The sequence below is a fragment of the Typopeltis vanoorti genome, chromosome 6, assembly GCF_054136105.1.
Source record: "Typopeltis vanoorti isolate ZY-2024b chromosome 6, IOZ_Tvanoo_1.0, whole genome shotgun sequence".
In the NCBI taxonomy this organism is placed as follows: Eukaryota; Metazoa; Arthropoda; class Arachnida; order Uropygi; family Thelyphonidae; genus Typopeltis; species Typopeltis vanoorti.
In genome coordinates this window covers 98430585-98458503 of record NC_143554.1, presented here as the reverse complement: position 1 = coordinate 98458503, position 27919 = coordinate 98430585, and the positions used below count along the sequence as shown (strand labels likewise).

General features: G+C 35.0%; 1 protein-coding gene across 4 annotated transcripts in view; it reads left to right on the top strand.

The window, feature by feature from the left end:
• The window catches only part of nej (CREB binding protein nejire), a 481376-nt gene that overhangs the window by 252493 nt on the left and 200964 nt on the right, over positions 1-27919 (top strand). For 3 of the 4 annotated variants that reach the window (XM_090394332.1, XM_090394331.1, XM_090394329.1), the window contains 4 exons: positions 39-864; positions 11092-11210; positions 20270-20440; positions 26602-26759. In XM_090394332.1, coding sequence (XP_090250458.1) covers positions 39-864; positions 11092-11210; positions 20270-20440; positions 26602-26759 — 1274 coding nt within the window. The remainder of the gene's footprint in view (positions 1-38; positions 865-11091; positions 11211-20269; positions 20441-26601; positions 26760-27919) is intronic. The other variant, XM_090394330.1, reaches the window with a different exon arrangement.

Genomic DNA, 27919 nt, shown 5'->3' with positions numbered 1-27919 from the left:
TAATATTTTAAAGAATATTGCTGTGATTTTCTTTGTAGATTCAAATGTTACAATCTCCTCAGCAACCTCTACAGTTACCAGCTCAGCAGCAGCAGCAGCATCTGAATCAACTTTTAGGTAAAGCACGTAGTATATCTCCTCAATTGCAACCCCATTCTTTACTGCCCTCAATTCCCCAGTCATCAACTCCACAACCACAGTCTCAACAAACTCCAATACAGCAACCTCCAAGAGCAGCATCAGTTCCAGGAACACATTTCCAGACTCCATCTACTCCTCAACCTCAACAGACAAATCATGTACAGCTTCCTCCACAGTTGCAACAACACCTTCCCAGTGAAACAGGACTAGAAAATAGAGATTCAAGTGATGAACTGAAGTCTTTAGTTCCACAAATTTCTCAGCATTCACAAGATGCTCTCACAGTTGTAGGTACTGCAGAAAATCAACCATCGGTTAGTGTAATTCCTGAAAATAGTTCAGCACAAAATAGTATATCGTTTAATTCTCAAAAACAAGATGATGACATGGTAGATTCAAAAATGGAAGTAGATAGTATTAGCTGTAAAAATGAAATAAAAGAAGAAATAAAATTGGAGATTAAGACTGAGATAAAAGAAGAAGAAATACCTGAAATAAAGCAAGAAATAAAACAAGAAATAAAACAAGAACCGATGGAGGAGGAAAGTATTCCACCACCATGTTCAAATTCTGCTGTTAAAGAAGAGCTTCCACCCGTCAAAGAGGAGCCATCAACTCCTTTATCAGCAGGAGGTACGGGAGAGCTAGCAAATACTGATGCAAAATCTGAATTAAGTACTGAACTTTCACAGCCTCCTCCAAAGCCAAAACCAAACAAGAAAGGTTAGTAAACATTTGACATGATTTAATTTTTTTCTTATGCTTAGGATTGTGAGTAAATTCAAAGAAACTCAAAGGATTCTTTGATAGACAAAATTGTTAATCAGTATTTTCATAAATTTTCTCTAATTTTCTATAAACAGTAGAGATTGAAAATTATCAATATTTATTTATTAATTTTTTTTCAAAAAAAAGCATTTTTCCTTTTTATTTTATTTTTTTATTTGAAGTTCTGCTAATCCTTCAAGAATTCCTCATATATGAAATTTTGAATATTAAGTTATCATATACCAACCTGAATTATAGAAATAATTATTTTTCTCCTTCTAAACAATCAGGAGTTCTGGCAGTATTTAGGTTGAAGATGTTTAGCTTCTTGGAGAAAGAGCTTTTTTTTTTAAAGCTTGAGTTTTTAACTCATTTCTCTAAGTGAGAAGTCATACTTTGCTTACTCTCTGAATGTATTATAGTTAAGAGCTTGAATTTATTATTTTATTTTTATTTTTACAAAATTCTGGTTTATTTTTTACAAAACAAGTGAATTTAATTATTGGAAAATTGCATGCCAGGCCTGATGCGATGTACTTCAGGGGCCAAAAAATATTAAGGTCATGTTATGAAATTTTATTTTTATGAACCTAAAAAGAAATTATTTGAGCAGATTTTAGAGTGCAACCTATACACTAAAATATATGAATATTATTCAATGTAAAAAATGAAAGAATTATAACCAGTAAAGAAAACACTAAACTTAGGAGACATGGTAAATTTTTTGGAAGAGTAGAATAATCCAAACTTAATGCGTACCTGAGAGGTTAGAAGCAGTCCTGGAAAACAATAACACACATGTTTAAAGTTTCTAGAAAGTAAGTCAGCATGTGCTATGAGAGAATATAGAGAAAAATGTAGGAAGACTAAATTGTTTGTAGAAGTAGCTAAACAAAAGTCATAAGACTGGTAAGAATATATAAGGCAGGAAGGTGGCAGAATGTTTTGGAGGCCACTAAAAAAGCTTAGAAATTGAGAAAATACGCTAATAGTAATTACATGTCAGAGAGAACATTAAAAACCGACATAAAGATATTCTGGATGTCTCAAGTAATGTAAAAGATTCTTAAATGAAACCAGCAGTGACAGAACATTGGTAGTAGAAAATATACAAGCAGAATACATTTAGGATTATACATATACAAATTTGTGGTAGAGGGATCAGAAATACTGAATAAGCAGCTGGAGTGGATGATGTGTGGGTATAAAAGTTTCACGATGATTGTTGTACTGTGCATAATCAAGGCCTAATCAAAAGGATGAATTTTAACAAATTGGAGTAAAGCTCTCACATGTCATTTAAAAAAAAAAAAAACGTGAGAATTAGAGAAGAATTTTCCTACTGAGTGTTCTAGGTAAGATTTATGCAAACATACCTGAGTTTGTCATCATCAGTTTCTTGATATGTACACTCAAGGGGGGGGGGGGGGGAGTGTTCAGACTACTATTACATGATTAAGTCTGCATTTTACTAATCTCTTATCAACAGTTTTACTCCAAATTAGTCTGTTACTTGTCAGCACTTGAGTATTTGTTCTTCTAGGGTACTTTGATTGAATCAAATCCATTTAGATCTTGGTCTTCCTGTGGGTCTTTTTTCCTGCCACTTCAGCATCAAACACTTGTTTTTGCTGTTTTCTCTCTAATTCTGTTTAGGTGCCATACCACCTTAGATTAGCTCTTCTCACATAGAGCTCCAAGATTTTATAAATAAAATTGTCATTTATGAAAGGATAGTTTATTCTTTATACTGAAAATCACAGCTCTGTTGCTTACTTATACACTGCCAACTGGGTGGAGGAATTGATTTCTGGGAATTTTTTGTAAGAAGACAGTGAATGTTTATATACAGATGGCCATTATTAAAGAGCTGTTCAAAGTCCTGTAGCAAAAAATGTATTGGACAAAATTCAACCCAACTTGGTGTAAGTACATTCTGGAACATGGGGGTTTTGATTTAGGGGTGTAAAAATTCTGCCACTAGTGGACAAGTGCGTGATATTTGCATAATTGTACTGTTTCTGCTGATGAGTTAGTAGATATAAGGAAATCTGATAAGACTGAAGTACTATGGATCTCACCTTACTGGAACGTGTTGCTAATCAAGCTTTACTATTGACAACGTGGCAACGATAAGGCATGCCACCCTTAGAGAATTCTAGTGTTTGAAGGATAGGAGAAAAGGTCTAATGACATGACAATAATAAATCTTAGAAAAATGATTTTATGATTTGAATAGCGGATCTTTAGTAGTGAGACCAGGACCAATGGTACAAACAGATTATTCCTCAACAAGTTGATGACAGTTGCAACTGCCGTCATAGAACATGGAATGAATAATACACAAGGGTCTAACAGTGCTCATGCAGTATCAAGGCAACTGGCATGCCATACTCAACTATGTGGAAAATCCCTTTTCAAATGCTGAGGCTTTTCCTGTACAAAATCTCCCATACTCAAGATTTGCTTGCATGGTAATCTGTGAAACTCGACTGCAGTTTGCCCTAAAATTCTTAGCCCAAATGAAGATGGATGATGCATGGCCACTGAAGATCTTGTGGCGTGATGAGGCACAACATTTTTATCTGAATAGTAGTTTAATTCACACAATTGCTGCATTTGGGCTGTGAATAATCCTCGTGTTTCATCAGACCCTTTTACACTCACCAAAAGCCATAATGTGGTGTGGTTTCACCACATCATTTATTATCAGTCCATACTTTTTCAAAGAACTTGGCCCAACAGGGCCAGTGACTCGTACCGTCTCTGCTATTAGATATCGAGAAATTAATATTATAATTATTATTATCCCAAGACCCCATGGAGTTAAGGACTCATCTAAGAGGTCCTTTTGTCATACACAGCTCATCATACCATGCCTTAAACACTCGTATTCTCTGCAGACACCACACTCTCAGGCAAGGCATTCCAATCATTCACAACTCTGCATGCAAAAAACCTGCTTCTCACTCCTCTGCTCACACCCTCCTTAAATGCTGTGCGACTTTGTTGTTCAGCAGCAAAGATGCCTTGACTCTACCATATTTATGCAGGATGGAGCACTACTTCACATTGGATTGCTGGTACAGCGAATGTTATGAAAGCATCCAAGAACACAGAATGATTAGTCATGCATTTCTCGTAGCATGGCCACCTCGTTCACCTGTTCTCACCCCCCCCCCGTGACTTTTGGTTGTGGGGGCCATTTGAAATCCGTGGTGTAAAGGACATGTTTCTGATTTAGCAACCGTGAAAGACAGAATAATGTAGTATGTGAGGCAAGTCAATGCAGATCTGTTGCATTCCACTGAAGAAAATGTCATTCACAGAATGTAATTAGAATATCTGAAAGGAGGACATATTGAATCACTGGCTAATACTGTTTAATTAATCCCAAACCATGCGCTTATAGTGCCAAATGTCTCCTGGTGGCAGAATTTTGAACTAATTTTTATCTTCTATAAATCAAAACTGCATGTTCCAGAGTGTACTTACACCAAGTTTGTTTGAATTTTTTGCTACAGGGCTCTGAACACCCCCTCTTTAATTATGGCCACACTGTATGTATGTATGTGTGTGTGAGAGAGATCTTATTATCATTTATCTCAAAAATAGCAATATATGGACTCTCATCTATTGAGTGCATCCTCTTCCACTGAAATTTCATTGCAAAATTAATTTCTAGTAACATGAAAGGTCTCACAACCTTTTATGTGTGGGTGAGATAAAAAATTTTATATACTGTATTTTCCAGTGTATAAAACGCACTTTTTACCTTAAAAATTCATTTTAAAAATGGGGTGCGTCTTATATAATGAAGATAAAGATTGTTTCCTCTTTTCAAAGTCATATGCACTCCCTTTTATGTTCCAAGATCTTTGTAGGCAGTTAATGGTGCAATCAAATTGATGCATGACCTTCACGTGACTTCTAGCACGTCATTGGCTAAGAACGAGGAGCCCCTATTCAAGTTTCATAATATCTTATCCAAATAATCAGTTACCGATGTTTATCAGTATTGAGTTGACGTGTTGAGATATTTTGTGTTCAGTTTGATATATTTCCCCATAGATTTTAGTGATGGAAAAAAACGGGCGACATTCATATACTTCAAGTTACAAATTGCAGGTTGTAAAATATGCAGAAGAACAAGGGAATAGGGAAGCTGAAAGACATTTTGGACCTCCGCCCACAGAAAAAATGATTAGAACTTGGCATGGTCAGAAGGAGGTTTGTACAATTTGCTGAAAGAAAAGTGTGCGGAACGTGGAAAAATTGCGAAGTGGCCAGAACTAGAGACTGAAGTATTGAAATGGGTGCAAGAAAATCGGCAAAATGGCATTGCCATTTCAACAAAAATGATTCGTTATGTTATCCATTTTTTTTTTTAAATCATACTTTAAAGTTTAGGTTTTTTCCAGAAAATTGTATTAAATTTCTTGGGTGCGTCTTATGCATAGGAGCATCTTATACACCGGAAAATATGGTATATATATTTATATAGAAAAATCCACCCAAGGTACTAATATACTATAGGTTTATTTGTGCACAGTTATATATTTCAAAAGGTTTTTCTTTCTTTGTTATGAAAAAAAAAAGTAGTCTACTTTTTGATCCAGTCGTTTAGTGATGGTGTGTTTTTTTTTTTTTTCAGCAAATCAAAAAAAAAAAAATAAATAAATAAATAAATAATCCCATCTGTGAATGCTCATGAAGAGGTTAACCATTTAGCCTCTTTTTTTTTTTAATGTGACTTCCTCCCATGAACAGTTGTAAACCATATAGTACAATAGCACCATGGGGATGAACTAAGGATGTTTTCTATTTTTTTTTTTTAAATTAATTTTACATATTTCAGTATTTTATATTTCTTACATAAAATGGAAACTGCTCTAGAGACTAAAACAGTAAGTGGGGCAGTGATGCCACACTGGGTAATGAATTTCATCTATATAAAGACAAACACAAACATCCATGTACATAGCAGATTTGAATCTACAACCTGTTAACTGGAAAGTGGATTTGCTAACCACTCGGCTTCCCAAGCTGGCTATACCTGATAAATCTCTAACAATGCCGTGATACGTAAAATTATTCACTTGTAAGTTGCATTCCATCTTATTTCTTCTTGAGTTCTGTGAAGAATGAGCTATCTCCATTGGAATTCCCTACTATTTATCAGATCCCATGCACTTGTAGTTTTTCTTTCTTTAACCAATTAGGTCTGTAGCTATTCATCAGGATGACATAAGAAATACATAAAATTTGAGCTGGAACTGTTTTTCTTTCTCACATTGTTTCTTGGAAAAAGATTATTACATTAATTATGTAAGACATCCATATAATATTTTTGTTTACATTTTTGATGAACTTTGCTGTTACCTTATTTACTCCAATATAACCTACACTTTTTTTCCTAAAATGAAAGCTAAAAAATCATGGTCTGAGATATATATGTGGGGATTTTCAGAACCTAAAGTTTTCAGGAACAAACTGAAAATGGGTACGACTTACCAAGAATCTCCTATTTGCTATCGCTACTTCCAACCTCGAGAGCAGTTTCCTTGTGTGCATCGTCAAAGTCACCTACCCAAATAGCATCGTCTTATTTCCCATTATTTCAAGTAAAAATTACCAGTAATTTACAAGACTTGAGATATGTAATGAACAATCCTTCATGAATGATAATGAGAATTGAAAGCAGAGCATGAAACAAACAGCAATGTTAGGCCAGTAGAGATAGAGCAGCTATGAAGACACACATAAGATTGGCGCAGTTAACAAAAGATTGCACGACCCAACGTCAAAGACATACCGATAATCGTTGAGTTGAAATGCTAATTCTCTTTAACCCAATTCCATAATATTTGGAACTGCCATAACAACATTCACTGTATATTTCTTAGTTTTAACATGTTAGTGACAGGATTGTGAATATGTTATCGTTCACCGCTCATTTATTGTTTCGAGTTCCGACGGAACTTCTCATTATCATTTGTGTACCGCTTCTGCATTGTGCAGGCAGGCTCAATTCACACAAAGTTGACCCTTCAGTTAAATTATTTTATTGCTGGTTTGCATACTGAGACTGTATCGAGCTGGCAGGACACACACTCACACACAGCATGTTTCAATTCACAATAGAATTTTATTTGAAGTTGGCCTTTGTGATTTGTCATAATGACATTGAAAATTTCAAATGCAATCAAACACTTTTTTCATGTATTTGAAAAATTAGACAATAGTTTTTAGTTAGAAACTGTTTGCCAGTGTAACATGTGGTTTTGCTTGAGTCTATACAGTATAGTTTCTGTGGGAGAGGACATGTGATTCATTAGTTAGTGCCGTTTATATCCTGGTTGTCTCTAATTGCACTATTTGTTGAGAAATATATTACGCAGACTGCAAATGTCTCTGTACCTTATTCAGTGATACAATAAAATTACTGTTTTTCTTGCATCTGCAGTATAGTGGCTGTTGGAGATGGTGTGTTGTTTACCACGAGAGGAACTCCAAATAATTTAAATCAAATGGTGAGTGCTGGTCTCATACAAAGGTAGATTGTTTTTGTCCCCAGAACAGGCAAATTGACTCCATTTGCCTAAATACCCTAATCAGAGGGACAGATGAGAAATGGATGAATGGGATTGTTCCATCATTTAAATCATACCAAGGATGCTCGCAACATTTTGAGAGAGAGAGAGAGGGGGGGGGGGATCAGGATTCAAATCCTCTAGGTCAGAGAGAACCTTTAAGTTTTCCACCTGAAAGTGAGTTAAGTAGTCTCATATGGATGAGATAGAACTACATCCTCCTGGAAACTGATGTTTCCAGGAGGATGAGTTCTATCCTCCTGTAGTTTTACCCCTCTCTTCCAAAATAAAAAAAAAAAGAAGCAAACAACAGATAGGATAAAATTTTTTTATACATTTGTTTAGTATTTTGTCAGCTTATGTTCTATTAAAAATACAAATAACCACAATCACTGTAAAGGTAGTTAATCCTGTCTGTTGTTTGCTTTTTTTTGGAGGAGAGGGATAAAAAAATCATTTCCAGGCGGATGTAGTTCTATCTCATACAATGAGACTACTTAACTCATTTTCAGATGAAAACTTATAAAGGTTCCTTGTGACTTAGAGGATTTTATTTATTTTTTTTTTTATTTTACTGCATTCTTAAATTAATGTTTCTGTTATCACCAGCCATAAAAGATTGTAAACCAAAGTATTGAAAGGTTAGATACCTTAAAGACTAAGCATACTTTTTTGATCCAAAGTAGTGTTAGGAGTACAAATAGTTTGGTATAGCAGATAGTTATTGTGAATTTGTTTTAGAATAGAATTGTGCATATTGGGTTTCTCAAGACATTTTGGTAGTTTGTTATAGTTGAGTGATTTGTTATAATGATGTTCACAATTGTTGACTATACAGAAGTAGTCTTTTTTTTTTTTTTTTTTTTTTTTTTAATTGCATGTAATGCAGCCTGCAGACATCCAGAAAGGGTGTGTGTGTGTGTGTGGGGGGGTCATGGTAGTTTCTCTTTGCTTTTCTGTCTACTTCTATAAGACTCATGATCCTGGATGGTCTTGTCAAGAATAATTCAACCAGGGGACTTGCTTAGTCAATAGTCTTGCAATAAGTCCATCCCCAGGGACAAAGCCCAAAGCTTGCTATGGTGGCAATTCCTCCTGTGAGCATAATTATTACTTTCAGGATATGATCATCCTTTTTGTTGCTCAGTGGTGCATTGGGAGCTCTGGTACTGCATGCACTCTTCATTGGGGAATGAATCTCATCCTTGTTTATAGGTGGGGGGGGGGGTCAAGTCCACTCACATGGATGGAACTCTCACACCCTCCCCACTAACAGACAGAGACTGATTGTGAAAATGCCATCCTTGTTTATCCATAAGGTTTTAGGTCAGTAGGATCTCCATAATTAGTGAAAAAAATACTCAATTCAGAAGACATTCTTATTGAAACATCTAGGAAGCAATTGATTAAATTTCTCCATGCAACACCAAGTGCAGTAATAGTCAATGCCCCCCCCCCCCCCAAAAAAAAAAAAAACTTTTATTTTTATCAGAGTGGGACTTGAAATTCATGACAAGTGACAGCCACATAATTAATTCTCATACGTAGGGATGGTATTCTAGTACCAACTAGGAATATCATTCTTATGTTTAACACCTTGCAACTCTCAGTATCACCAAAAGCATATGGTATCTTAATTGCCTCTCATGCTTCATATTTTGAAACCTTTGTGCTTCTTAAAATCATAACCCATTAGTTAAAGGTGGGGGAAGGGAATTAAATGTGCAATACTTGGAATAAGGGACATGTCATTTTTATCCATTGATAGATGGGGTGGATATCCCCCCCCTTCACACACACACACACACACACACACACACACACACACACACACACACACACACACACACACACACACACACACACAGGAAAATAAAACCATTAAAATGTAGTATTCTGTCTATAATTCTCCCAGAAGGGAATAAATCCAAGGAAAATAAAAAAGATTTACAATATTGGAAGCTAGATAGATCTGCCAAAAATAAATAACAGAAGCATTCTACAATGCAACTATCATGTGTTCCACCAAAACATTGACAACATGAAAGTCCCTTGCAAAAGTATAAGCCAGCTTTTGCCTACTGGAGACGGTTAAAGCCTAGTGAAGAACCTACATTACAGAGCCTTTACTATCATTCATATGACTTGCTGGACCTGCACATGTGCAGGGAGCCATACTCCCTATCAACTCTTCAACACAGACATAAATGTAGCTGCCATCCAACTTCAGTAGGACCTCTTATTACAATATGCTGTATCTATTTCCCATCTGGTGCAAATTTTTCCCAAAGAAACATTGATTCCATCGCATTGCAGTTGCTATCCCATCCCTACTCTTAATGGAGGATTTAAATGGCCACAACACTATCAGATAGCTTATACTAGCGTCAGAGGGAGTGTTGTGAGGTGTATGTGCAACAACAGGAAGCTGCACATATGTGCTTATCCAAATTTCACAGCCAGTGATTTAACAATCCATTCCCTCTTTTCTCACCGAAGGAAGAAATTCATAATATTTCTCATTATATCTGCTCTTCTACATGGGCAACCATGTACTTTGCTGTGGATATCATGATGGTAAATAGAGCAAGCATTATCTCCTACAATGCCACAACTACAATGGTCAAAACATTCAGTTGGTTTCCACCTTTCTTCCCTAAACCATGGTGTGGAACGCTGAGTGCACATTAGCCAGGAATGCTCCAATCAAAGATTGCGGCATCTTCCACAGAACTCCAACATTAAATCTGATTTCTGAATTCTTTCAAATTGCTTGAGCTTGAGAATGTCTGTCATCAGAGCCAAAATTTTGTTCTTTTTGTCAGCTACTCTCTGTAAGACCATAGGCACAAATAATCTCCATTGTTCAGTTTTCCAGTTTGATGTGTGCTTAACATCACTCCACTTGATGTTTCCTGCAATTCAAGATGGTTGATCACTGTAGCTAAACCTTACTTTCTCTGATCATTGGCAGCATTTTGCTCATATTTTTTTCTTTCTTCAAGTAACACTAATTATGTTGACCTGCTATTTCTGTAATTCTTCTGCCAGCTGCACTGTTTTTATATCAGCGCATCTTATGTTGATGCTACCTGTCAATAGCTGACTTTTCTCTATTCTTTGACAAAACTGGCAGGGTGGGAGTAGCTTGTCAAATGGTTAAACACCTGGCACGAAATTCTATCAGATTGTACTCTTGATTTTAGTTTGATTTAAGCCAATGAGAAGACAGTTTATCATTGTCATCCTCTTTTGTTCAGTATCTGGTAGATACTTACTGACTGGATGCATCATGAGAATGGCAGTACACTGAAAAACTATTTACCATTTGTTTTCCCTCACATCCCATGCTCTGAAACATAATGTTCCCCGACTTAACAGAAATGTTACATTTTAGAACATTTAAAATATGTTTACCTGTGTTTTAGATAATATATTTTGATAATGTATATATAGTATTTGAGGTATATACACATTGTCAAGTGGTACTACTACTTCAAGCTTTTGTATCAAAATATATCAAATTTATGAAATTATATGCAGAACAGGATATTGTGTAAGTGTGTGTTTAAATTTTTTTTCCTCTTAGTTTTCAAGCCTGATGAATTACGGCAAGCTCTTATGCCTACTCTGGAAAAGCTTTATCGACAGGATCCTGAATCTTTGCCTTTTCGGCAGCCAGTCGATCCACAACTTTTACAGATACCTGTAAGTGTTTGTTTATCATGGAATTTATTGTTCATATATGTGCATATATGTGCATAATGTGAATTTTCATTAGTTTTAACATTCAAAATTGTTACTCATCTATTTTTAGACAAGTAACAATGAATTGTTAAATTATGAGTAGAAAAATGCAGAATGAAAACAGAAGCAGCCATTCACTAAATAAACAGAATTGTTTACTAAAATCAATTTACCCTATAAGTTACATGTATTTCTTAACTTCAGAAAGTCAATTTAAATTATATTCAACAAACAATTAAAAGGATCCATGTGCTGCTTACTTTTTTCCCTGCTTTTCCTACTTTTTAGATAGATATCATTCCTACTTTTCTTGCTTTGGTTTTTTATAATGCAGCCAAACCTTTTACATGCTAAGACACAAATCAAATTAATTGTTTAAGATTAACGGGATTGTTAGTTTTAATAAAGTCCATATCCTGAAGAGAAACATATACCCTCCCCCCCACACACACACTATTATTATTATTTTTTTAAAATTAAGTATTGTTTTTGAGTTATTTTGAAATATAATTTGTAGGATTAATTTACTCTTGTTTAAGGATTGAATGCTGAAATAAAGCATGTTATTAAATTTCTTGTATTTTAAAATAATATTGCAGGATTTTTCCAATATAACCATCATCTTTTATGGTTTCTAGAAAGCTACAACCAAAGTACTTGCCAAGGTACAACTTCTTTTAGCTTTACAACTCTGAGTTTTAGCTAGCAAAACAATTTTTAGCCATTCTTTTCTTTGCTGTGCAACTTCCAATTCTTAACTTTTAAAGTTGCAAGATCTTTAAGGTACAATCTAGTTTCTGAAAATATCATCAGAAATTTAGATCAGCATCCATCAGATGTTCTCGTCAAATCCAGAAAATCAGATCTTATTTCAGAGGCTTTGCTAAAAAAAAAAAATAATAAGCATTTGGTGTCTGTATATTCTTTAATATGGAAAAAAATATGTGATACAGTTTCGAGGTTCATTACACATAGATCTACACAGCCACGGTCTTAGAGAGTGATCCTCTTTCTTTTCATCAGATACTTGTGACCAAAGCTTCCAGTTGGGATCTGTTCTTTCCTTACCATTTGTTTAAGATGAAGATTCCCATATAGTTCTGATTTAAGTTTCATGCTATTTGCTGTCAATGTTAACTTGATAATAGAGTTGCTTCCTACTACCATGAACAATGTGTTCTCTATGTGTAAGACTTTACTGTCCTTTGTCATTCTTGCAATAGGATGATCAGGTCTTAGAAAGGCAGTTGCTGCAAGCTATTTACCATCTTTTTACTGGAACTTGCATAGAATTAAATTCTCCCCACAGAAGATGGCTTATGTGTATTTTTGCCACATACATAATCTTCCTCCTGACTCAGAACTAAGGCCATGTCACCATTCATCCCAGGTATGGACCCATTTTCAAGTAAAATTTTTTATTTTTATTCCATATATGCCAGCTGTAATATGTGCCAGGGAGAGAGCATCTTTTATATGGCAGACTTATATTCTTTGCTCCATCTAGACCGAGCACTCAGAATTTTAAGACTCAATTATGGATTTCAAGTCTGTGCTTCTACTATGTATTCTTTGATGGTCAGATCTTGTTTGCATTTCAGTGATACAGCTGTCTTTGCAGCACACAATTAAAATTCTGTCAGATCACATTCCATGGACGTTTTTTCTTGTTAGAAAAACAAACCTGTGTAACACCCATCAGGTTGCTATATGCTCCTTTCATCTGCATATCACAGCACTCTTACAATCACTAGACATCATAGTGGATAATATTGCATGGTCAAAATACCTTACTATACTTGCATTTCATCAGTTTCTCAGTTTAAGTACATTGTGTCTTTCTCTCTCTCTAACAGCTCTTTAAAATGCATGCAGCAGAATAAATACTCTGATTTTCTATTGATCTATACAATTGGTTCAAAATTCATATCTTGTGGAGCCTGTTACTATCTTTTCATATAGTGTAATCTCTATAAACGAGATCCCACTGGAATGTAGTAGCTACAGAACTTGAGCTGCTTGCCATAGAGCTTGCAATTATACTTCATCAGATTCCTGCCATGTACCCTTAAAGGTTATACAGGATATGATAGTACGGCATGAAAAATTTACATCATTACTAACTTCCTATCTACAATTTTCCTCCAAATCAGTCTGTTACCTGTCAAGACTCCAGCATTGTCAGATATTATATTTCTATCTTCTAAGGCACTTTTTACTGTATCAATCCACCTATATTTTGGTCTTCCTCTGGGTCTTTTTTACTGCCAACCTGGAACTTGTTTTGCTAATCTTTTCTCTTCCATTCTGTTTAAGTGACCATACCACCCGAGATTAGCTCTACCAACCAACGCATTCCTGAATGTTGACAATGTCAAGTTCTTTCCTCATATCCTCGTTTTTAATATGATATTGCCATTGATGATATCTGTTGATGTTATCCCCTAATCTTTCTCAGGACTCATATCTGTGGTCTCCAGTCTTTGGTCAAGTGTTTTACTTCTGACCCGGCTCTCAGATCCATAAGTTAAAATTGGTTTGAACACTGTCTTGTATACAGCTAATTTAGTGTTTTGACTAATTTCTCTTTTATTCCATATAAATTTATTCATTTGACTTCCTACCATACCAGCTTTATTGATTCTGTTTATTTCCATATTTAATTTACCGTCTTCACTAAAAATCGTGCCTAAGTAGCTGAAATGTTTCGCTTGTTCTATAGGTTCTCCGTTCACAACGCAGTTGATATTTTCAATGCTTCTGCCTATTTTCATTGTCTTTGTCTTGTTATTTCTGACCTTCATACCATATCTATTACAATAGTTATTCAATTTAGTCAGGGAATCTTGCAGACTTGTAGTGGATTTATTTAGAAGTATAATATCATCTGTATAAAGCAAAGAGCTTGAGGTTAACATCTCCAATTTTGATATCATGTTTAATACCACTTTCCTTCATAATGTGATCCATATGGATAATGAATAACAGAGGGGATAATGTATTTCCTTGTCTGACACTAGATTTAACATTAAACCACTCTCCTGTACTTCCTTTAATTCTAACTGCTGACTTACAACTCAAATAAAGACTAAGTACAGGCAGCCCTCGGTTTACGCCTCACTTCCGTTGCTGAAAAAAAAAAAAAAAAAAACGGTCGTAAACCGAATCGGCGTAAAATGAACCCAATTTTAACAGGAGGTACAAGTTATGTTCCACACAGTCAAAAAAATATGCACATGAAGTATGTGTAACATTATTATATTTAAAGCTTTGATAATACATACATATATATTTGTTAAAAAAAATTGTTAATAACGTAAACAAAACAAAATTTATATACAAAAAATATGAAACTTCAAAAAGATATATATTTCTATGTTGAAGTTCCTGGTTTCGGATCACCTGCATTTTTTTTGAAAAAAGTATCCAGTGTTAACTGCCTAGATTTTCTTTTTCTTTCTTTAAGTTGTTCAGTGTAAAGTCAAATAGATGCGATTACACTCCTTTTTACGTTCGCACTCTGTTCCCAATTGTGGTCCATTTCTCAGAGTTCATCAATGTCTCTATGCTTGCAAGGATACACTGTAAATTGGCCGTTTTTATATCTCTCAGAGGATCTTCATTTTCTTTCTCCTCCTTTGGATGTTGACGTAATTGTTTAGCTAATTCTTTTAAGTCTTCATTGGAAAGCGGTTTATCATGGCTCTCTAAGAGTTCTGTCATAAATGCTGGAAGAAGTTTTCACCATGCTCCTTTTAAACACTTTACTGACACTTCATTCCGAGCTGTCTTGATGTTGTTAATGCCCTTCAAAATATCGAATGACCACCAATAGTCATTAATAGTTTTTCCTGAAGTTTCCAAGACACTTAACATTTCCATAAATGTTATACGGAGGTAATAGGCTTTGAAGATTGATATAATCCCCTGATCCATTGGTTGCAAAAGTGATGCTGTGTTTGGGGGGGGGGGGGCATGTAAACAATCTTGACATCCAATGGTGTTCAAATGCCACGCACCTTTCAAGGTGCGTGGCATTTGAAGCTTAAACCAATGTTGGTATACACCAACATTGGTTTAAGCTTCAAAGTTCTGGAGACATTTGCACCCAACAAAAGCATAAGTATCTTTTGCAGCTTTAAAACCTGGAGTGGAACGTTCTTCACAGGAAATGAAGGTGCGTGACGGCAATTTTTTCCAGCAGAGCCCAGTCTCATCAACATTAAAAATGAGATTAGGAGGATAACTTCCTTGTTCTACACAGACTTGAAATTCTTTAGGAAAAGCAGGTGCTGTTGCAACATCTGCATTTGCTGCCTCACGAAATAATTAGACACTGTGGCACTTATTTCAAGACTTAAATCTCATGAACCAACCTTTTCTTCCTAAAAATGTTTCTTCGCCTCCATCTGTCTTTTTAAGATCCTCAAAAATTGTTTTTGCTTTCTCAGTTATAACAGCCTGCGTCAGAGGAATGTTTTCTGATTCAAGTCATCCACCCATAATGATAATTTTTTCATGAAGTTTACCCCTGCTATAACTTGCATGTTTTGCATTTAGTACTGTTGTAGATTGTTGTGCAGTTATTTTTCATAATTGTAGTAACAGTCGATGGAGGTAAGTTCATACTTCTGCAGACATTAGCATGTGTCTGCCCATTTTCCATTCTTTGAATCACCTCCATCTTCTTTTCAAGTGTGATTGATTCCACACCTTCTTAACACCAAGTTCTAATTTTTCTGCACTTCTTTTATGAGACATTGTATGAAATTATGTACTTTATTAGAATTTAAATACGTATCTTTGTAAAAAAAATTAAATGGAACAATTAGGTAGATTCAACAGTAAAACTAGGTTGATACATATACGTCATAGTAGGCCGGTAAACACTGAAACACTAGAGTGCTTGCCAGCGTCATTTCTCAGTCAGACCACGCTATGTAAGAAAGTACACGCAGGCATCTGCCGTTATTGTGAATCAGCGTAAATTGAACCGTCATAAACTGAGAGCTGCCTGTATTGCTTGATATAATGTTCCACTGACACCATATAACGGTAGTGTTTTGAATAGCTTCTTTCTTGGCATCTTGTCATATGCCTTTTCCAGATCTACAAAATTTAAATACAGATCTTTGTTATGTTCCCATGATTTCTCAACTATTTATCGTAAAGTGAAAATCTGATCCTGACAGCCTCTATTTGGCCTGAATCCAGCTTGTTCTCCACCAAGTTTTTCTTCTGCAATCCTTCTCAACCGTTTCTCAAGTATACTTGCATAAATCTTACCAGGAACACTCAGTAGAGAAATACCTCGTAATTCAGTTTTATTTCCCTTTTTATATATGGGTACTATGAGAGCTCTACTCCAATCATCAGGAATTCGTTCCCTCTGTCCAGGCCTTCTGAACTATGCAGTGCAGCCACTGTAAGACTTTTATACTTGAGCATTTCTATTGAATATCATCTACTCCAGCTGCCTTTCCACAGTTCAGACTTTTGATGACTTTTTCTACTTCAAGTATTGATATGTATTCCTGACTGCATGCCTGGTCAGTGTTTTTTACCACTGTGCTGTCACTGATTGTTTCATTTAGTAATTTTTCAAAGTAATTACTTCATATTTCAAGGATATCTTTTTCTCCCGTTTTCATGTCACCTTTATCATCTCTAATTTCTTTTGCAGCACTCTTTCCTCCATTTCTGAGCTTCATCAACAACCTCCAGAATATTTTCCCACCTTCTTGATATTTATTTTCTATGTTATTACCAATGCCCTCCCATGACTTTTGTTTAGCTAGTTTTACAGTGTTTAGCTTTCTTACATTTGTCTCTGTATTCTCTAAGAGCACAAGCTGACTTATTTGCCAGGAACTTCTGATATGCTTTCTTCTTTTCTTTCATTGCCTCTTTAACTTCCTGTGTCCACCATGGAGTTCTGATTTTTCTATCCTTACAGACAACCTCACTACATGCCTCTCTGGCTGAATCAACCAGGGTTTTCTTCAAGGCTTGCCTCTGAATCTCCAAGGTCTGGTTCCTGTTCTCAAATTGTTCCATTTTTTTCTTGAATAATAATAATAATAATAATTATTATTATTATTATTCGTGACAACTCCAAGGAGTCCGAAGACTCATCGTGAGAGGACATCTACTATACAACTGTTTCACCACTACACTGAAACTCTACCGATCATCTCCATCAACGCCATCTATCGCCCACCACAACCAGTATTTTTTGTCTGTAAATTGCGTGTGTTCTGAAGGGCCGATTTATCTGCATGCGAGATGAAAAACCTGAGTTTCCGGGAGAAAAAACCCTGCTACCTCCGTATGAGATCGGCTAACTCACCTTTGATTGAAAAAGTCCACATGAAGATTCCTCACGTTGCGACGAGAATCGAACTTAGGCTTATTCCAATCGAAGGGCGCATTGTACAGTCGTTCTTCCAATTGCGCTACGGAGGCGCTTGCGTATTGTTTGCGTAGTTTAGTCTACAGTTTATACCTGAGAGCTGCTCAACTTTTATTTGCTTTAAAACTTATTCTTCTTTTCAATATGAAATTCAGTTTTATCCTGTTCAAGACTAAATAGTGATCACTTCCAATTTCAAATCCTCTGTACACTCTGGCGTCCTGCACCAGGGAAGAAACATTACTATACAATAACATAGTCAATGAGACTTCTTATTCCTTGCCTCTTCTCTCCATGTGAATTTTTGCACATTTTTATGTTGGAGCATGGTGTTAGTAATAACCAATCCATCTCCTGAGCAGAAATCCAACAGGTATATGCCATTATTATTAACTTTGCTCTTTTCTCCAAATTTTCCCAAAACATTTTTGTATGTCTGACAATCATTTCCTATTCTGCTATTTAGATCCCCAACAAGGACCAACTTTTCCTTTTTCATTGTGTCAGTTGCTTTTTCTAAAGCATCAAAAAATTCCTCCACCTTCTACCTTAGTAGAGCCTTCTGTGGAACCATAGGCACAAATAAGTCTCATTGTCCAGTTCCCTATTCTGATATTTGCCCACATCACTCTACTTGAGACTGCCTGTCATTCAAGAAGATTAGCCTCATATCTAGTGTTGAATACTATGGCTACTCCTTCTTGTCCTTGATTGTCATTGCCTGAATAAACATTTTGTATTTATTACTCAGAAAGATCTCATCAGTTTTTGTCTTTTTTGTTTCAGTCATCCCTATTATATCGTTCTGGTTACTTATCTAATTCCTCAGCTAGCTCCATTTCCTTGCCATTCAGTCTTCTTATGTTGATAGTAGCGATCTTTAACTCTGGTGATGTTGATTTGGGGTTTGTTTTCAGATTTTCAGCTTTTGCAGCTGTTGTAAGCTGCAGCATAAGCTGATTGCAAAAACACAAGTGAATGTGAATTTTGAGCCAGAAGCTGGAATTTTTGTCTAAGCTTAGTAATCAGCTTGTGATATGCTTTTTTTTTTTCTTGAACTTCCTTGGCACACTCCTTTGCTGAAGTGGAATAGAGGACTGGAATGAAGACTAATTCTAGCATGAATTATAAGCAGTATTATGACCTAACATCCACACTTTATTTGGAAGAACTATTTATGAAAAGCTCAGAAGATGTTGGAAGCATGGAGAAGTTTATCTGGTATTCTGATAAGTAGATCGATTCTTCAGACGATCACTAATAGCAAAATATCTTGACCACTACCAAGTTGATGATTAGTGAAACCAGAGAAGGGAAATATACTTTGAATTTTGAACATTGAAGACTCCAAGGAGGGGAGAGCTTCACTGCTTGGGTAGAACTACAGAAAACCTTTGAATTGTAGAGTTACACGAATTTGGTGCTTGATGAAGATAAAAAATGAATTCAAGAGACTAGTACAAGAAAAATTTCGAGCCAGTGCAAATAAAAAATATATAAAAAAAAAGATTCTATGTTTGGCATTCTCTGATATGTGTCAGAGAATGCCAAAGCAATGAATTCAGAAGAGAAAGGTACCAGTAGTGTGTGATAGAAAGCATCAACATAGCATAATTTGGAAATTTTCTATAGTTGTAGCTATGTTTAGAAATAAGTTGATCTTAAGTGCCTAACTAAGTAGGCCATGAATATTGGTGAGGTGGGTGTGGAAGTATTTTTGTATCTCCCTCCCAAGTTGAATTTTTATGATTTTTTTATTTTTTATTTTACTCTGTTGTCAGACACTTATCTGATAAGTAGAATGATTTGTCAGACCATCACTAATATAATATCTTGGTTTCACTACCAACTTGATGATTGGTGAAACCAGAGAAGGAAATATACTTTGAATCGTAAACATTGAATGTGTTTGAGATTTTGGTTTGAGAACCCCATCACTCGCTTTACTTCTCCATTAAGCAAGATGGCAATGTGTACAAGACAATAATGTAATTTACAACATGAAGTTCTAATTGACTTCTTCTAGCCAAGAAACTTGTGTTTCTGCCACTAGTATTTACTATAACCTTATTTGTGGAAATGGGCCACCACACTTGCAGGTAAGTGAGGTTAAGCTGGCCGAGAGAGAGAGATGCTATATATTGCATTTCACAACCCATTAGCCAGCAAAATTGCTCTTGGAAATATATTTGAGTGATAGCCATACCACATGGATGCGTTATATCCAGATAATCTAGTCAATTACAGTCAGCTTGTTTTTAATCTACAATTGTTGCAAATCTTATGATTGTTATTGTATGACAACTTGATCCCTGAGTTTATTGCATAACAGTGCCATAGTACTGTTAGATGTAGTAACTCTTGATTAGTAAAATAGTAACTGCCTCTCCCATATTGCTAATATCAATAAAGTTTCATGCAGTATGATTTCATGTAATTTCATTGGCTGTGAAACTGCATGTTACGAATTGGTCAGTATTAAAAAATATTTAAAAAAAATTATGTAATTGGTTTTTATTAGAAATGATATTAAAGCCACTTAAACTGCTTTAATTTTTTTAACTTTGTGACTGTTATTGCTGATTTAATAGGATATTTACCTTTTCAGGATTATTTTGAAATTATAAAGAAGCCAATGGATTTATCAACAATCAAGCGTAAACTAGATACTGGGCAGTACCAAGATCCATGGCAGTATGTGGATGATGTATGGCTGATGTTTGATAATGCATGGCTGTATAATAGGAAAACTTCACGTGTATATAGATATTGTACAAAGGTAAGAACTTTATCTCTGGTATCTTTTAAATTACTGTTATCTGAATTGTTTATAATATATTTCTAAATATATATATATATATATATATATATATATATATATATATATATTGCTCAAAATTTTAAATATCTTGGTACTTTGTAGAATAAGCAAAGCTGGTATTTTCAAAAAACAAATTTGCTTTATTATACTAATTTAGTAAAGTTATTTGCATACTTTCACAATTTTTTTATAAACTTCATCCTCGTATCCAGTATTTTGGATCTATGGCTCATTTGGATTCAGTGGCATGCTTTGGTTGGAAAGACCTATGTTTGAATCCTCTGATGTGAGGAACATTATCAGGTTTTTTCATCTGAAGGTGAATTTGTTGGTCTCATACAGAAGCGGCAGGTTTCTCATCCTGCATAATAAGCAAACTGGCCAGAAGACCATGCAATATACTGATATAGGAGATTACAGGAATAAAGGTTAACTATCCTATTCTGTCAGTTTCATTTCAAAAGCCTGCATGATACAGTGTATAGATCTATGTGCAAACAAGAACAGAACAGTCAAGTATTTAAAGCCATCCCTTGAGTATTTCAAATAAAAGTTGTTTAGCAAGTCTCAAAGAATATAACGAGAAAAGAGAAAAAGGAAATTTTTCATTGTCTTACAAGCATTTAATTACTCTTGCTAATTGAACTAATGGTATTGTTTAATTAACAAGTTAGATCCTATAATATAGTAAATTGCAAGGATATAATTATCTTTTGAAGATTATAATTTTTTATATGAAGCTGTATTTTTTTTTATTTTTATTTTTTTAAAAACAAACTTGTTTTTATTAAGAATATTTCTTAAGTTTTTTAGGTAATAATTTAGCTTTTAAAATGTATTTTAATTTATCAGTGTGGGAAAAATTACACATTTCAGCTATGTACACAAATATTTAGTAAAAATTGCAATTTAAATATGGAAAACAGCTGCTTGAAAGTTGGAAGGAAGTCAGTTGAATTAATATATGTGAAACCACTGAGAAATTAACAAAATATGTTAAATTCAGATTATTAGATTATATCATTCAAACCATTATTAACATTAAATTACATATCTGGAATAGAAGCAGCACAAGGGGTCAAAGACTAGAGACCACAGAATAATAAGAATTCTGAGGTGAAAAAGGGAGAGGTGACAAACAACTGACATCAATAGCACAGTTATATTTAAAATCAAGTGATTAGAAAAGATCCTGATATTGTGTTAATATTGGAGAGCAACAGTATATCTAAGATGGCATGGTCACTTCAACAGTTTAGAATGGGAGATTTTTCAAATACAGAATTTAATGCCGGCTGGGACATCACCAGGTTAAACAATACCTCCATTGTTTTCGCATGGGAACCAGGGCAAACAGCGAAAGGTCAGCTACTGGAACAAATCTGAAAACACACCCCAACTCAACATTGCCAGAGTTAAAGATTGGTACTATCAACATAAGAAGCCTGAATGGCAAAGAAATGGAGCTAGCTGAGGAATTAGATAAGTACCAGATCAATATAATAGGGGTGACTGAAACAAAAAAGACAAAAACTGGTGAGATCTTTCTGAAGCAGTAAATACAAAATGTTATATTCAGGCAATGACAATCAAGGAAAACGGTGGTCATAGTATTCAACACAAAATACAAGGCTAATCTTCTTGAATGACAAGCAGTCTCAAGTGGAGTGATGTGGGCAAATATGAGAATGGGGAACTGGACAGTGAGACTTATTTGTGCCTATGGTCCCACAGAAGGTTCTACTAAGGTAGAAATGGAGGAATTTTTTGAGACTTTAGAGAAAGCAACTGACACAATTAAAAAGGAAAAGTTGGTCCTTGTTGGAGATCTAAATAGCAGAGTAGGAAGTGATTGTGAGACATACAAAAATATTTTGGGAAAACTTGGAGAAAAGAGCAAAGCTAATAATAATGGCAAATATCTGTTAGATTTCTGCTCAGGACATGGACTGGTTATTACTAACACCATATTCCAACATAAAAATGTGCATGAATTCACATGGAGAGAAGAGGCAAGGAATAAGAAAAGTCTCATTGACTATGTTATTGTTGATAGTGATGTTTTCTCCCTGGTGCAGGACACCAGGGTGTACAGAGGATTTGAAATTGGAAGTGATCACTATTTAGACTTGAGCAGGATAAAATTGAATTTCATATTGAAAAGAATAACATGTAAGAAAGTTTTAAAGCGAATAAAAGTTGAGCTGCTCTCAGATGTGAACTGTAGACTAAAATACACAAAGATTATTGAAGAAAAAATGAAAGAGTTTGAGAACAGGAACCAAACCTTTGGAGATTCAGTGGCAAACCTTGAAGAAAATCCTTATTGATTCAGCCAGAGAAGCATGTGGTGAGGTTGTCTGCAAGGATAGAAAAATTAGAACTCCATGCTGGACACAGGAAGTTAAAGAGGCAGTGAAGGAAAAGAAGAATGCATATCAAAAGTTCCTGGCAAATAAGTCAGCTTGTGCTCTTAGAGAATACAGAGACAAATGTAAGAAAGCTAAACACTGTGTAAAACTAGCTAAACAAAGTAATGGGAAGACTTTGGTAAGAAAGAAAATACATATCAAGAAGGTAGCAAGATTGTTGACGAAGCTCAGAAATGGTGGAAAGAGTATTGTAAAAGGAATTAGAGATGATAAAGGTGACATGAAAACTGGAGTAAAAGATATCCTTGAAGTATGGAGTAATTACTTCGAGAAATTGCCAAATGAAACGAGCAGTGATAGCAAAGTGGTAAAGAGCACTCAACAGGCATACAGTCAGGAATATATATCCATACTTGAAGTAGAAAAAGGCCATCAAAGGCTTGAAATGTGGAAAGGCAGCAGGAATAGATGATATTCGACCAGAAATGCTGAAGTATGGAGGTATAAAACTCCTACAGTGGCTGCACTGCATTGTTCAGAAGGCCTGGACAGAGGGACGAATTCCTGATGATTGGAGTAGATCTCTCATAGTACCCATACACTAGTGGCCAGAATTGTGGAAACCTTTTTGAAAATGTGTATTTCTAAGGTTTGATGGCTCATAACACCACTTTGTTTGGAGTAATACCATAAAATTATATATCAATGGAAAGATAATTTAATCAAGAATGTAATGGAATAACTTTTATGAAGGATTTTTTATTAGAACAGCAGTTATAAAGAAAAAAAGTGAAACAGATAGAAGAAATGAGATATACAAAAATTCTCACAATGCGAGTTACTACTTAGTTGGGTAACCTTTAGCATTAATTATGCCTTACAATGCCTTCCCATGGAGTGAACAAAGTTTTTTAGTTCTGCAGCTGTTATAATGTGAAACCAATTATTACTTCTATTAAGTGGATTTTATTGCTGGGTTGCTTCTGACTAACAAGTTTCTTTAGTCAGCTCCATAGATTTTCGATTGGGTTAAAGTCTGGGCTATTCCTAGGCCATTCCAGCAGTGGAATATGATTATCTCGAAACCACTTTTTGCACACAGCAGCAACATGACATGGAGCTGAATCCTGTTGAAATATAAATGCGTCATTATCTTGGAAAAAATCACGTGTGGAAGGCTTCAGTTTGGGCTGACGTATTTGATTTATGTATTTTGGGGCATTTATATTCCCATTAATCACACAAATTCTGCCCACACCTTTTGATGTCATACAACCCCAGATCATAACAAATGAAAGTGTTATAACTCATAACACTAAGTGGGTGTTTCACGGTAGGGGAATGCAATCAGAATGCAAATCTTCTGTGATTCTTCTCCTTACGTATTTTATGCCATCACTACCAAACAGGGAGATTTTGGTCTCATCACTCCAAATAACACTGTCCCATTGTTCTGCTGTCTAGTTTAACATGGGTTTATACCAGTTTAATCTTTTCAACCTTTGTTTGAGAGATAAAAATGGCTTTTTTCCTGGAATTCTAGCATTTAGACCAAATTTCTGCAGTCTGCAACGAACAGTCCTTGCACTCAACTTCACATTGTATTGTGCCATTTCATCTTGTATACACGAAGATGATTTTCTTCTGTTACGTAGGCACAGTCTCTCAATTCTTCTATCATTACTTGCTGTTGTGCATCTTTTTCTGCCTTTACCAGTCTGGTTTTGTAGTGACTGAGTCTCCTTATACCTCTTCAAAAATTTAGAAATGCCACCTTTGGTTAAGTTTCCACCAATAATTTCTTCATAACTGTAGCCTTGTTCACTTAATAGTACTATTTTGCATAGCTTTCTGGGTGACCAGTCAACTCTTTGCGCAATTTGTTTAATTTTATTACATCTTACAAGCTCACTAAATGAAAGAACACAAAAAAAACCCCCAACCAACTTGGTAGCAATCACATATCACACTGACAAATGTCCTCCTCTCAGCTCCAATACATGACATCAACAGCTGAATTCTACTGTGACCTTATTGGCTCATTGCCAAAACAAGATGACACCTAATTGGTTCTCTAAACACTCATGCTCATTGGCTACATTCAAAGGAAGGAAAGCTACTTCATATCAACCTAAGCAAGTTGTGCTTCTGTTTTCTGGTTATTTGGCTTTATAACCTTTCATAGAATACAGATAATTGAACAAATTATCTGTATCTTTGTTGCATTACATTCTTGATTAAATTATCTTTCCATTGATATAATTTTATGGTATTACACCAAAAACAAAGTGGTGTTATGAGCCATGAAACCTAAAAAATACACTTTTTCCAAAAGGTTTCCACAATTTTGGCCACTAGTGTATATAAAAAGGGAAATAAAACTGAATGTGAGAATTACTGAGGTATATCTCTACAGATAATTGAACCTGGTGTGATTTATGCAAATATACTTGAGAAACGGTTGAGAAGAATTGTGTGAAGAAAAGCTTGGTGAAGAACAAGCTGGATTCAGGCCAACTAGAGGCTGTCAGGAACCGATCTTCACCTTATGACAAATAGTTGAGAAATCATGGGAATATAACAGTGATCTGTATTTAAGTTTTGTAGATCTGGAAAAGGCATATGACAAGGCGTCAATAGAGAAGCTATTCAATATGCTACAGTTATATGGTGTCAATGGGGCATTATATCAAGCAATACTTAGGATGAAATATTTGCTTATTAAAAAAATCTTATTACTGTGGTTGCGCGCGCGCGTGTGTGTGTGTGTGTATGTTTAGTCATGAATGCTCCACAGGTTTCATTATACAACAAAATAAAATGGTATATAAAGCCCTAGATCAAGACCAAGATATTGTGATGCATTTAAAATGGTTTAGAATAATAAAGGCAGATTAAACTGGATGTCTAGAACATAATTGGAGGGATGTTATGGATAGAAAAACCCATAATGAAGAATCATATTTTTGCTAATGTTAACACGTTCGCTGCCAACTACGAGTATACTTGTATTTGGTAAACCAGCTACGAGTATACTCGTATGACGCTTACCGCTGGCAACGAGATTACTGTACTGACCTTGAAGAAGTGAAAATGCTTGGTTTGTGGAGCTAGCATCAAAACTGTGTATTCTAATAGATGGTATATGCTCTGCACAAGCCAATTACGAGTATACTCATATGATGCTTACCACCGGCAACGAGATTACTGTACTGACCTTAAAGAAGTGAAATTGCTCGCCGTACGGGAACAGACTATGCCGAAGTAGCATGGCAGCGAACGTGTTAATTTTCTTCTTGTGAAAGTATATTTCAGAAGATTATTCGTAAAATTTATTCTAGATTTGTTTTGTGTGTCTGTGTGTGTAATCAGTTTTTAGATGTAATTCATAAACAGTACATGCCTATTTAATGATATATCACAGAATAAAACAGTTGTACTCTATGGAACGATTTGGATGAATATTATTGGAGAATATTTCCATTATTAAAAACTTTGTCAGCATGTCCTTCATAATTTAGTATCATTTTCATATTGAATTATATCAGGAAAACTTTATTAATGAATTTTAGAAAAAGTAAGGAAGTCTAAAAGCACTACACGCATTTTGTGATATAGATGGTTATTAATTGTAGATAAACTTTTTTTTACTGCTATTGTTTAGCAGAATGGAATACTGATAACCAAGTGGGTGTTGTTTTGTTTGCTAATTTTTTTAATATTTTGTTCCTTCTTTTATCTCTGCAGTTGGCAGAGGTATTTGAACAGGAAATTGATCCAGTAATGCAGTCATTAGGATACTGTTGTGGTCGCAAATATGTCTTCCAGCCTCAAGTATTGTGTTGTTATGGAAAGCAATTATGTACTATCCCAAGGGATGCCAAATATTGGAGTTACCAAAATAGGTGAATATTTATATGGTTGTCATTTGCTTTAAAATTTTACTATTATGAAAACTTCATTTTCAAGATTATTCATCATTTCAGCGATTGTTAGTAGTCAGTTATTGATATTTTAAGTACTTTTTTAAATAATGTTATAGAAAGTAAATAATGAAATCTGAATGGAAACAGTTTTCCTTGTATCTAGTTTATCTAGATGAATTCTTATATAGTTTTTGGATTAGAAAGTGCCTAGAGATAAGTTCATTTGTTGCTGTCAAGATTTTTATTTTTATTTATTTTTTATTAATATTTCTATTTAGTTAAATATTTCTATTAAGATTTTTATTTAGTTAAAAGCACTAGTTTAATTTGCGCTTAATTGTTTAATTAAATGTAAATAAGGATGTAATTTTATTACATTTTTACATACTGTTGAATTTGTTAGTCTAAGCAGCGGAGACAAATAGCCTTTTGTATGATTTTTGATATTGATATGAGCAGGTTTGTGTAATGTGTGAATTACAAGTAGTTTATGGTAGAAGGAGGAGGAGGGGGTAGTAAGATAATTTGTCAGAAATGTGTGCTAACTAGCTGGATGTGACTGGGAGGTTTTCATTGCAAGTTTTCTAATGAAAAATTACATGAGCTGACATGTAAGTGATAGAGTGCATGGCATACTTAATGAAAACTTGTGTGTGTGTGTGTGTGTGTGTGTGTGTGTGTGTGTGTGTGAAACTATGTATAATTAGGTATAACTTCCATATTACCTATAGAAGATGTAGATATAAAAACAGAGCATTTTATATAATAAATTTAGTTTAATCCTTTATCCAAGTGTGAGCAAACAAAGTTTGTACCTGGAAGTATCTTCAGGACTGGGGTAAGGTGGTACAACACCAGGAAACTAGTTGCAAAGGTGGAGCAAGCTAACCACTCCTACCTCAGTATCTCCCATAATGCAAAACACATCTCCTTGCGGATATGTATAATGCTATGCATTAAGGGAAGGGCCACTTCCCAGACTAGTTTCGACCTTTATTGAGGTCTCTTCAGTGGGAGCCAGCCCAAGTGGAGATACCAGGCAGAAGCATTAGCAAGGTCATCTCTACCTATAGGAGTTGCCAAACAGTGTGCCACCTTTTTAATAAATTACTCTGGATTTAGAGAAAGATGTTGAAAGT